The sequence below is a fragment of the Mercenaria mercenaria genome, chromosome 19 (genome assembly GCF_021730395.1).
Source record: "Mercenaria mercenaria strain notata chromosome 19, MADL_Memer_1, whole genome shotgun sequence".
Taxonomy (NCBI): domain Eukaryota; kingdom Metazoa; phylum Mollusca; class Bivalvia; order Venerida; family Veneridae; genus Mercenaria; species Mercenaria mercenaria.
In genome coordinates, this window is record NC_069379.1 from 31450576 (window position 1) to 31462646 (window position 12071).

The 12071-nt window shown below is 34.5% G+C and overlaps 1 protein-coding gene across 4 annotated transcripts in view; it reads right to left on the reverse strand.

Moving 5' to 3' along the window:
- The window catches only part of LOC123542969 (uncharacterized), a 43702-nt gene that overhangs the window by 6888 nt on the left and 24743 nt on the right, over positions 1 to 12071 (reverse strand). For all 4 annotated transcript variants that reach the window (XM_045329026.2, XM_045329024.2, XM_053531413.1 and 1 more), the window contains 8 exons: positions 7699 to 7786; positions 7236 to 7388; positions 6477 to 6547; positions 5072 to 5163; positions 4491 to 4587; positions 4017 to 4090; positions 1250 to 1400; positions 758 to 811 (listed from right to left, as the gene is read on the reverse strand). In XM_045329026.2, the coding sequence (XP_045184961.2) occupies positions 758 to 811; positions 1250 to 1400; positions 4017 to 4090; positions 4491 to 4587; positions 5072 to 5163; positions 6477 to 6547; positions 7236 to 7388; positions 7699 to 7786 (780 nt within the window). The remainder of the gene's footprint in view (positions 1 to 757; positions 812 to 1249; positions 1401 to 4016; positions 4091 to 4490; positions 4588 to 5071; positions 5164 to 6476; positions 6548 to 7235; positions 7389 to 7698; positions 7787 to 12071) is intronic.

Here is a 12071-nt window from a genome sequence, read left to right on the forward strand (position 1 = left end):
TTCCTCGAGAACAAGGCTGTTCAAGGATTTTCAATTTTTAGTAGTAACAGTGATATTGACCGATCAGTGCACCTTGATCATAGCAACAAAAATACTTCCATCCATTTTGTTGGTTTGTTTCGTTAGTTTTACTGTCGCACCGACACATTTTAGGTCATATATCTAGCTTTGATTGTGGAGGAAGACCCCAGGTGTTCCTCTTATGGGTGGGTACCTGGACAGAAGCACCGACCTTCCGTAAGCCAGTTGGATGGCTTCCTCAAATGAAGAATTCAACGCCCCGAGTGGGGCTCGAGCCCACATCGGTGAGAGTCAAGTGGTTTGAAGTCAGGGACCTTACCCATTCGGCAACGGAGCCCCCCCCCCCCCCCCCCACCAACACCAACACGCCTCCTTTTTGTCCTATTAACTATCTATATAGAAAATTTGCTATTCCAAACCTTACGCTAGGCTTTTCTATAAGCTACATTGTGGCCATGTTCAATATTTCGTACATCCTTTTTTTCTATTTCCGTGGCACTGCCCTTAATTCCAACAGCACCATATGTTTTCCCAACCTTACTATAAGCATTAGTTATCTAAAGACCAAGTTTCTTTTTAATTACATACCAAACTTCAGTAATGGAATGGAAATGAAAAACGTGATGCCGTCCATGCATCTACCCAACCGCCTGCCTGCACGTCATCAATCTAATACTTTTCAAATGTAAAAATCAGTTTGACCTATTGCTAAAGATAAGTTGATAATATTACTTACTCTCCGTTGGATTTCTAAGTTTCCTAATTGCATACATCAATCTTTTGATATGTCCTGAAAAAAAATAAAAGAACGGTATACAAATTAGTCTTTCATTTTGTTAGAAAGTTATTCATTGATATAAACTGTTTTTAATATGTACAATAAAAAAAAACCGGATGCATAGCCTGCTTTATCATGTACAGAATAATAATAAGCTTTATAATTTATACTAAATGAAACTCCTCGATTTAATTCAAACAATTGTTTTGTCACATGACTGTCACAATACCTTCGTTTCTTTAGATAAGATGACTTTATTTATAAACAGAACGGAACAAATGAGACATGTCGTATGCCGAAAAACGATATGGTATTTTTACTATTTTAACACTTCAGTTACCTTAAACTTTATGTTCCGATTGAAATAAGACTATAAACAACACCTTTCTATTTAATAACATTATACCTTTAAACCTCTAACAGCACTGCGTGTTTACAGTTTTGAAATACCTGTTTTCTTTATCTTCAACTCTTTTTCGATCTCGGAGCGCCCAAACGATTTTAAAACTTCCATGTCCTTTGATGTTCGTATTTGTTCTTTTATGAAAGTGTTCTTGTACTGCTCCAGACCAACTGTTTTCAACCACTCCTCTAAATTTTCCTTTTATAGTAAAGAATAACCAATGATACATGCATATTAGTGCTCCGTTTAGGTATTTTTATACAGAAATAATATTGTCCAACTGAAAAGGAGCAGTATGTACTTTCTACTTTCTAGTTTTCTTTAAATCAATATCTATATATTTAAACTTGTTTAATTGTAGGGTCTTATTTAATTTGGAAAGTCAACAGTTGGGTCCGATGTCGAGTGTTGGGCCTCGAAGACAAAAAGTGGGTATTTTAGCACCCAACTTTTTTTACCACTTCAACAACAGTCTAGTGGTGCGGGGGATGCCACTATGCAACTAGCCTAATGTGTTGGGAACCGATAAGTTAGTCTCTTTGATTATAATTGATTGATGTATCAAAATTGTCTATAAAAAATTAAAAGGGACCCTTTAATTAACCAAAAACACAAGATCAATATTTAAATAAAAGAAAAACAATCAATAAAAAGTAGTAGTCAATGACTAGTCATGGAAAATACACATCCTACATGTAGGATAGAAAATGCAATATAACAACGAGAGATTTAACTTCCTTGTTCCACAACTACACACGCAGACACTGTAAAATGCCACAACATACGGCCATGTATCCTTTGAAAATCACCGAAGCGTAACATTCCAATAATATACAAAACTAAGTATGGAATTTATTACGCATCTGACGCTTGATGGAATTCCACCCAGAGGAAAAACAGCACATGAATACATCGTAGAATTTAACAATTCAAGGGTCAAAACTACAATAAAAATCATTAACCTGAACGTGTCTATGACATGCAAAACTCCTCTTTAAATTGATCACTCGTAAAGTCTTGTGAACTTCTGTCCGAATGTATACATTGAGTAGTGTAGTCAATGTAAAATTCGACAAAATCAAAGGCCTACATTCTAGGCTGTAACATCCCGACGATATGCACAACTAGCCTTGCAGTGATTACCATTGTGAATGTGAAGTTTATTGTAATTCCACCTGATGATATCAGAACACTTACGTGGAAAATGTAAATTACAACAAATCAAGAGTCATAACTTCACTTAATTTGGACAGTAATATAAGAGAAGAGGCCAAAACGCCATAAAATTGGAAGAATCAAGAGTCAAAACTCCGCTGAAAATTATCGAACCGGACCATGCAGGCGATATGCACAACTAAGCTTGGCAATGAAAACATTTGTAAAGTTTGGTGCAAGTCTAAATGGTGGTGTCTAAGCAGTTGCATAGACAAACTGTGCGACAGAACCTCTACTGACAGTCAAACGCGCAAAAAAAAATTCCATATGCTATTCTATCAATAATCAAACCAACTCAAGTTTATCTAAGAAGTCCACCTCTATATAAAAACACCAGGAATATAACCACCCGTTCATAAGCGCACTTCTATTTTTTTCTTGTTTTCATGTGGTGGATGGGGTGTGAATGTTTTGCATTCCTGGTGTATTTTTATATAGAGGTGGTCTTTTTATATAGACTTGTGTTGGCTTGATTATTGATAGAATTTCAGTTTCCTGTGGCTGGTAGTAATATTGATCTAATGTTATAGCTCAGACAGCCCTAGAATGCAGTCTCTCACACAGTTTTTCACACAGTTTAGTTAAGGAAGATTAAAAAAAACCAGTTCATGCAATGAACTTGTTTATTGGCAAGAGTTTTCGGCTATTCCATGAACCCTTTCTCTTAAACAAGTTACATGAAATACTACCGAATGTTGAAAAAGGGGCATAACTTTATAAAAACGCAAAACTGAACACGGAAACTGAGCACGTGTGTGAAGTTTAAGTATGCGGTATCAGCTTATATAAAAAACTTAATCTGGATGCAGACCGACGCCGACGAACATGAGTGCCATAGCTCTATATTTACTTGGTATAATAAACTAAAACTGAAAAGTCAGGCAGGTTGACACCTGACATTAGAGAGCAAATCTAAACATATGGTTTGTTAACAAAACCTATCAAGTCCTCTTCATAAAATAATTGAACATGTTTGGAAACAATGCCGGTTCCAAACTGAAGAGGAAGAAGCATAGCACCACCTATCTGTGCTCAAAAATAATGACAAAATACAGTTCATATCGTATATCCGTAGCCCGGACCAACCTATAAACCGGGCTAGTCTATTTTCAATCTGACTGAAGTACATCTCCTATTACGCTACGCATAGGATCTGAGAACGACCTATTCATAGCCTCGTTCTGACGACCCTTTCGCTAGCCAATCAGAGCCTAACTTACAACACCTTGCAAATCTACCTTTAGCCTTGACTTTTGATATTTACAATTCTTATGTCGTAATGTATCAGATAGCCGGCTAGCTCAGTCGGTAGGCCACTTGCTTTGTAAGCGAGGGGTCCCGGGTTCGAGCCCTAGAATGACTGCACATTTTTCTTACTCTTTGACATTCGAACAAGTCGTCTGATTGGATAAAATAAAAATAGCAATACTGGAAATCCAAATTATACAGAAGACGAATGTGAATGGGTCGTTCTCAGATCTTCGTTTAGAAGATCACGTACTTTAGTCAGATTGGTCTATTTTATAAGTACAACAACACTGTTGACCCATTTAAACGAGGAGTATATCTGCTTGGTTTGTATATCCAAAAGCTACCTACCGGTACTTCAGCTTGTATTTCGTAGTCTGGTAGCTTTTTTATTTCTTCCAGCAGGTATTTTTTCATTCCTTTTCCTATTAGATATAAAGTATATTTTACAAAAAAAAAATACATTTATTTCGCGATTATATAGTAAAATACTGACTAGATATTATTTACAACTCGCACAAAAAAAGGATTAAATAAATAATTCCTTTACAATTTTTTTATAATCATTATTGAAATAAGTTACTACATACGATATTTTCACATAAAGCATTTTGGACATGTTTTCCTTGACAATAAAAGGCAATTTATAACCAAGACATATGCCATTTCTAGAAAGGCGGTTGTTTTTGTCATTAACAGTTTAAGTTACGCAACAAATTGGTACGCAGTGATACAGTTTTAGATACATCCTTAACTTATTTACTATATACTATATTTAAAGCCAGATGTATTAACTTGAATAAATGTTTGGCCAAATGTACTTACTTTTGATTCCAATGTCTTTTAACTCCTTTTCTGTCATACCAGATATTAGCATGGTATTTTCAAATCCGTTATCAATGAAGTTACGCGCTAGGTTTTTCTGAAAAGAGAAATACAAAGAGTATTTTGATTTCATCTTTTTTTTTGTATTTCAACCTTAATTACAAATGTACAACGATGTACTCTTATATGAACGTCACAAAGAAAAAGTGAATGCCGCACTAATTAAAATAATCAGATAACTCTGTTATATGATTTATATTGACATATCGACAGCAAAACAATTGCAAATTTTACGAAATAAAGACTGTATAACCAGTGTGCCCTCAGCACCCTTGTACTGCCTGTGTTTCATGTAACTATTGTAAGAAATACAGATGTAATACAAAAGCCGTTCGTTTTGTCATCTCTGCTTAGTTAGTACCTATTAGTAAATACTTGCAAATACTGTCAGATACCATCGCTCTAAATTCTCTCTAACACTAAAACAAACACTTTAATCAGGGTACGTTTTAGAACACATAGTCCACGTAACGGGTACCACTTTTTGTGCGCAAAGATGCCGATACATATATTATACACACCATATCTGACGGCAGCCAGTCCTTCACATCAGATATTGTATCATTATCCAAATCGGTGTCCTCATCGTCATAATCCTCTTTTGCATAGATAGCTTAAATTGTATAAAATACAATTAATGCATTTGAATGAGACATGAATAAGATTTTATCATTCTGGGAAAATGACACTGACCAAGCACCTCTTTTTAAAGAACCTTAAAGGCCACATATGTTTTATCGTCAAAATACACGAAACGTTTACTTGTGGAGAAGATTGAAAATAGTATAAGATCTTTCTGAAAGACTTTACAGCATGATAGAACAGTTTTTATTCGTGTTGACACATTCCGACATACCATTTGTTTCCGGAAAATATTGAGCCTCCAACGAAAATGACTGCTTTGACAGGGAATTTCTTTCTTTCCGGTGACATATTTTAGATCTATTTGGCGCTAAAGTTTTCATATGAACAATATCTAGGTGTTTATTCTACTAAAATAAATGCTGACTGCTAGCCATCGTCAACTGTTTTGTCTTCCAATTTCATATTTCATGCGTTCAACATATGTGTCGTGTAAAGCGAATATAAGAGGGAAGTAAGATAACAGCCTAACAGAGTTAAGACTTGGTAAAACTTCTGATTAGATTTTTTTAAACGGAGAAGAGGATGAAGAAGAAGAGAGAGAAAGAGGAAGAGGGAGAGAGTTACAATCTGATGTGGAAATGCTGCTGCTTGTAATTAAAACTGAAGTTATTGATTCCATCTTAATAAATAATACTAAAAAGTGCGTGGATAAGTTATATTTATCCTTTATATCCATTATTCAAAAGTATACATGTATTTACTGTCAATGCAAAAAAATGTCTGCATGACACTGATAACAATGAAACATCTCGAGAATATTATTGCTTCTTTTGAATTTTGGTGAACCCTATTGTAGGTTAGCAGTCTAGGATGTGTGTTTTGAGTAGAGACCGAAGGCAGTAACGCGTCACTTAATACACTTATGCACTTCATACCAAACTAAAAATTGCCTAATCGTAATTAATATCTGATATATCTATCGATCCACCTTCATTTTCTCATATTGATTGAGAGTTATAGATAATTATATGACTGTCGAAAATATACATAACATGCAATTCTTACAAATGCAAAAATGCTCTGACATCGCATTGCGACTCCTTGAACGCTTCGCATTTCCATGATGTCAAAGCAATGCCAGTTCATTAGAAATAAGAAACAGCTTTGTAAATCTATCATTATAAACATAACCAGTGTTTTCCTAAATAGCAGTTATCATAAAGCAGTATGTAAGAATTTCGTTTGATTCTATCCAATATATAAGTTTATAGACATTTACAGACATTTTCTTTGGTTTCTATATAAACAGTATGTTACAAATCAATATATTCTAATACATACATGTTCTAAATGATCTTTCTCCAAGTTTCTCCTCAGGTATCATGCTAAGATACATTTCTCCGTTCACAGACCTGGAATGATGACGCCATATATGGTATTTCTTATAAACAACACTAAGAACTTTTGATTTTAAGAAGCGTTACTGTATATTTAGTATTTAGAAATATAATTATTACATACAGGTTAAAACGTCAATTTGATGTTTTTTCTAACATCTTCAAAATTTCCTACTTAAGGTATAACCATACTGTCAAAACAACATATTGATCAATGTCTAAAAAATAGGAACACATGTTCGACGACAATCACCCCAACAACCCTAAAGAAAGCATAAGGGCATGGATCAAAACAATATTTCTATAGACCATGTAGACAGGTGTTCATATTGTTAGCAGTTGGTCAACGATCTTACGCGCAGTTTTAATCTAAAAACGATGTAGTTGTTTCTTTATTTTAGATAGTTCTAGCGAAAAATAAATAACAAGCTAAGCGTTATTATCAGTGACTGTGAATTAAAACTATAACCTTGAATTCTAGGTTAAAAAGGCGCAATAAATGACATATTGATGCCGTGGTCAAGGACCTTGTGCCACATGATAATGGTGATAATCATGAACAACTATTATAGTTTGAATCAAATAAAGCAAGAAATGAAATTGCATCTAATCTTGTGCCAATCTGTTGGCACCGGCGCTGACTCCGATGCCGCGGCGAGTAGAACAGCTCTTCGTATGCTTCCTATAGACAAACTAAAATCACTTGTTAATGTCTTCCCCTAGGTTGACATTCCCATCGTGAATACCGGCGTCTGTGCCTTCTGACATAGAGGTCGTCCTGGACCCTCTTGTTTTATGTACTGTCTCCGTCTGGATGGCAATTGTTTTTGTTTCTGCTGGTTTGGTAAAACAGCAGCTAAAATGAAAACAACATGTGTTTGGACAAGTGCAAAAAATAAACTGTTAATATACATTGCAATTTTTGCTCTGGCGAACTCCGCTGACAGGAAAACTAAAACATACTTATTCTTTGAAGCCTGTTGCTCTGCATTTATATATATGAACAAGCTTATGTAATTTTGGAAATAAAACGGGTTTTTTTCATGAAGTCTTTTTTTCCGTTTGATGCGTCTTTAGCAGACTGACGAAAACGACTTATGATTAATTTAAACATTTTCATAACTTAAAATGCATAAAATTCATTTTGCGACATCAATAGAACTCACAAGAAAAATGACTTGAAGGAGCTTTTTAACGTGTCTTGCCAGCTTCGTTGCTGAGACAATACAGAATGTGTCTTCACTTCCCTGGTACCTGTTCAAAATACAAACATTACCCATTTAAATTCAAACTGTTTTATATACAAACAAGCGGTTTTATGCTTTACAAGGATAGTTTAATGTTCTGAATTTTTTGTGTGGCTTTTTTCTTCATACTGTATCGCGTATCACCATTTTATTAGAGGTGCTGAATGGCGAACAGTGCAGATCATGATCAGACTGCATGAATGTGCAGGCTATCATGGTCTACACCGGTCGCAAAGGCATAATTAATCGTGCCCAGCATGGCAAGGGTTAAGAACAAGTGTGAAAGATTTTTTAGTAAGGTTGATGTACATTAAAATCTAAAATTTACATCAATAACAGTCAACATTTTTGTTTCATTATCGCAAAGGATGTGCACAGTCATTCTTTGTGTCAATATGACAATAGAGTGTGTCAAAATACAATAATATCTATAGGAAACTTTTTAAACTTATTCATCACATTTGAGCAACATTTTGTGACATTTTGAGTCTTCATGTATTCTGTTAGAGATTTATTTCAAGATCAAAAAGACCCATTACACAGAGACATATCCTTATTGGAAATTTATATTTCAATACCATTTTATGAAATTGTGTAATTATCTCTCTCCATTATAAAAGTTTTTAAAAAGTGGTATATTTCTTTTGATTGCAATATAATTTCTAGTTTTATGTTTGCATTTGATAAATATTAGAATATTTCAACTACATGAAGCAAGGCGCAAGTTATAAAACAATGTGTAGTTTATATAGCATTTCTGATACCTTTCAATGTAAATCATTGACAACTTTAATACAATAATGCTGATTTTCATACTATTCCTTTGGCAAAATATGTTTATTGAATTTATACTAGAAAATATAGGACAATTAAAAAAGGCAGCAAAATCGTCTGCACACCGAGGACATCAAACAATTTCAAGAGAAGACAACTTTTATCTGAAAATCGAAAAGAATATCGACAATTTGCAAAAAAAAAGAATCAAGAAAAAAAATTGTCTGCACACCGAAAGGAGTGTTCGACTTAGGTGAGAAGGAATTTCAAAACATCAGGAGTACTTCATTTTACTTGATATAAAAATACCATGAACAATAGATGGTCGTTCTATCATCATACTACATGCACAACATCATTGAACGAACTTATCGCATGTATATAAAAGACAAGCACATGTGATATATGAATATTATATAACGACTTAAGTCTTTTCTGCTGTTTATCCCTATACCAGTATGATTTATGTGCTTTTTTGCTTAATCTATTAACTGTCAGTTACAATTTTAAAACGGGTAAAATTATCAGACTCAAAAGGCCTAGTAGGCACAATGCACCATGTAGCAAACATACAAACGTCCATATGAAACTCCTGTGACAATACTAAATATTTGTATAATACTAAAAGACGATATGTTATATAATAAGTATTATGAAATGACTAAAAGCATAAATCAGCGGTCCATAGTATGTTCTATTGACAGGTCGATAATTCACCAGAAGCTTGCTAGACTCAAGGCAACAATACTGAAAAGAAATCAATTCTGAAAAAAAATCATTTCTAATGTCTTATTGAATGTTTTGCCGGGCAAAAGACAAAATTATTAGTCCTCGGTCATTCAGACTTCGGACAACAGTTTCAATTATTTACCTACAAGCAATTTAATAAATGTATTCTTCACAACATCATAATTAGATATGAGGAGATAGGCAAATCACAAGAATTTCAATAAAGCAAATATTTAACAAATTATAAGAAAGTAAGTAATATAGTATTTGTTGTTGTATTATTATATTTTTGATATGGTCTTTAGTTAAGAAAACAAATGCTATAATCATCAAGATAACATATCAAGCTGAACAATATATCAAATAATATATGCCATGCAGTCAGAAGAAAATTAGGTCGTATAAATCTATCATTGCAATTAGTTTTCCCATGCAGTGATCAAACAGCTGCTATAAATAACTGGAATTACATATTTGTTGAAATAATCGTGAGGAATTACATACTCTTCATTTATTATTGTATCATAATTAGTCCAAGACCTTTCGTTCTTACGAAGCAAAATCAAATATTCCATGAAGCAAAATAAGAAATTTTCATGAGGAATGTAAATATTATATAACGATTTTACATTCCCCATGACCTGTCAGCGATATCACAAATATTGAAAATCACCAGCATTAAATATCCTGCTGGAAGGCACAGGAGGTACGATACGCAATGATGCAAATTTAGAAATTCTCATGAGGAATATAAATATTGCATATCGATTCTACTTACCCCATGACCTGTCAGTAATCTCACAAATATTGAAAATCACCAGGATTAAATACCCTGCTGCATAGCAAGTTCGATATGCAATGATGCAAATTTAGAAATTCTCATGAGGAATACTAATATTTACATAACAATTCTACTTACCCCATGACCTGTCATTGGTATCACAAATGTTAATCATCAGGATTAGATATCCTGTTGGAAAGCACAACAGGCACGATACGCCATGTAGAAAATACAGAATCACTAATGAAGAATATGAAAATTACGTGATAAATACTTACATATACCTATATGTATTGATTTGTATGCGCCAGGTGTAGTCTGCATTTCATTTCGCTTTCATTGATTTCATAATTACATTGTAACGATTTCATACAGAAGTATGACAGTTGCCAAGCTTGCTGTCAAACTAGTTGAAATGATATTAATATATGTATTTGTGTTAAAAAGCACTTGTTATTGAACTGTGAAGCCTTTTGAGGGCTTCACTCTGTTGACAATTTAAAAATAACATTACACGGGGGTAAGACAAGGCCCTCTCGATAATACTTCAGTCACAGATAAAACTGTTTCGGCCCGATTACTAACGATGCTATTACAAACGTTTATAAATTATACGTTGAGCGATTTATTCACGCGGCCACGAACAGTCGGGAAAAGTTTTCCTGCAAAGACATGCCGGCCAGGTCGATTTCAAGTCTGATAGAGAGGAGAGGTGGCGCCAGTATGGTACTTATAAGAGTCCGGTCATACATATTTGACAGTGAATGGGGCATAAAACTGTGCAGTAAAGTTATCGCGCGGGTTAAAGAAAACCGCTAGCTGCCGGACGGTTATCTTACATCGGGCGGTGCCTGTTAGGACGCTTAAGGATGCTTTGACTTTGCCAATATTGGGACCGGGCGGTACTGAAGGTAATATTAGTATAAATTTGGAACAAAATTTAATTTGTATTGTCACTGTCCTATTTAAGCAGACACCGTCCGAGCCCCTCCCAATAGTAGCACGATGCTCTTGTAATGTGTAAACGAGCCATATAAAGTTAAAAAGAATTCGGTCGCGCCGCAGATTTTTCAGAACGTGTATTGGCGAACTTGAGATATATCTGGATTTTTCACGACCATGTAGCTCGGTACGGTATGACATGAAACGTGAAGGTATTATAGCTCAAACTGTCTCCTACTTCGTTGCGTGACATTCTAACACATAGGATATCAAAGGCAAACAATATTAAGACATGTACTTAAATGTCAATGGATTAGCAGTTCGACTGGAACAGCATCAAAACAAGAACGCGGCCAGAAGCGTCTGTATTTTAGAGGAAGGATGGTCTGCATTTTTTTGTCCGCAATAAAAAGACACATTATCTTTGTAGGAATATATAGTATAACTTGCATCTAGAGACCTCTTCAGTTTTCTCTGAATACAAAGGGTTTCTTAATACATGATAATTTGTTCCTAAACAACACAAAAATGAATTGTAAACATTGTCTCTTACTACAAGTGGTCCCTTAATAGTAGTGGTCTCTCCAGCAAGTCTGGGTGTATTTGTTATTTTAAACTTATCAAATGACCTATCCGTTAAAACAGAATGCTATATATCACCGGCTGAAAAGCATAGCAGATACTATGTGCTGTCAAGAAAGTACAGACCAGTCTTAATATAGTCGTGAAATACTTACCCAATGACCTATCAGTTGTATTGCAAATGCTGTAAATCACCAGAATTAGATAGTTCATGGACAGTATATGAATTACCATACGCTATGAAGTTAGTGAACCAGTCAAGAGGAATGTACATGAAGATTACGTTTAGTCCATAACCTATTACAGTGTTACAAGTGCTATAAATCATCAGAATTAGACAGCTGGCTAAAAGACGCAGGAGAAACTATACGCTATGACCTAAATATTGCCCCAACCATGAAGATTCAAATTAGAATATATATCTGTAATTAAATTATACTCACCCTTATCAGTTGTAAATCATCATAATAAAATGGACACCAAA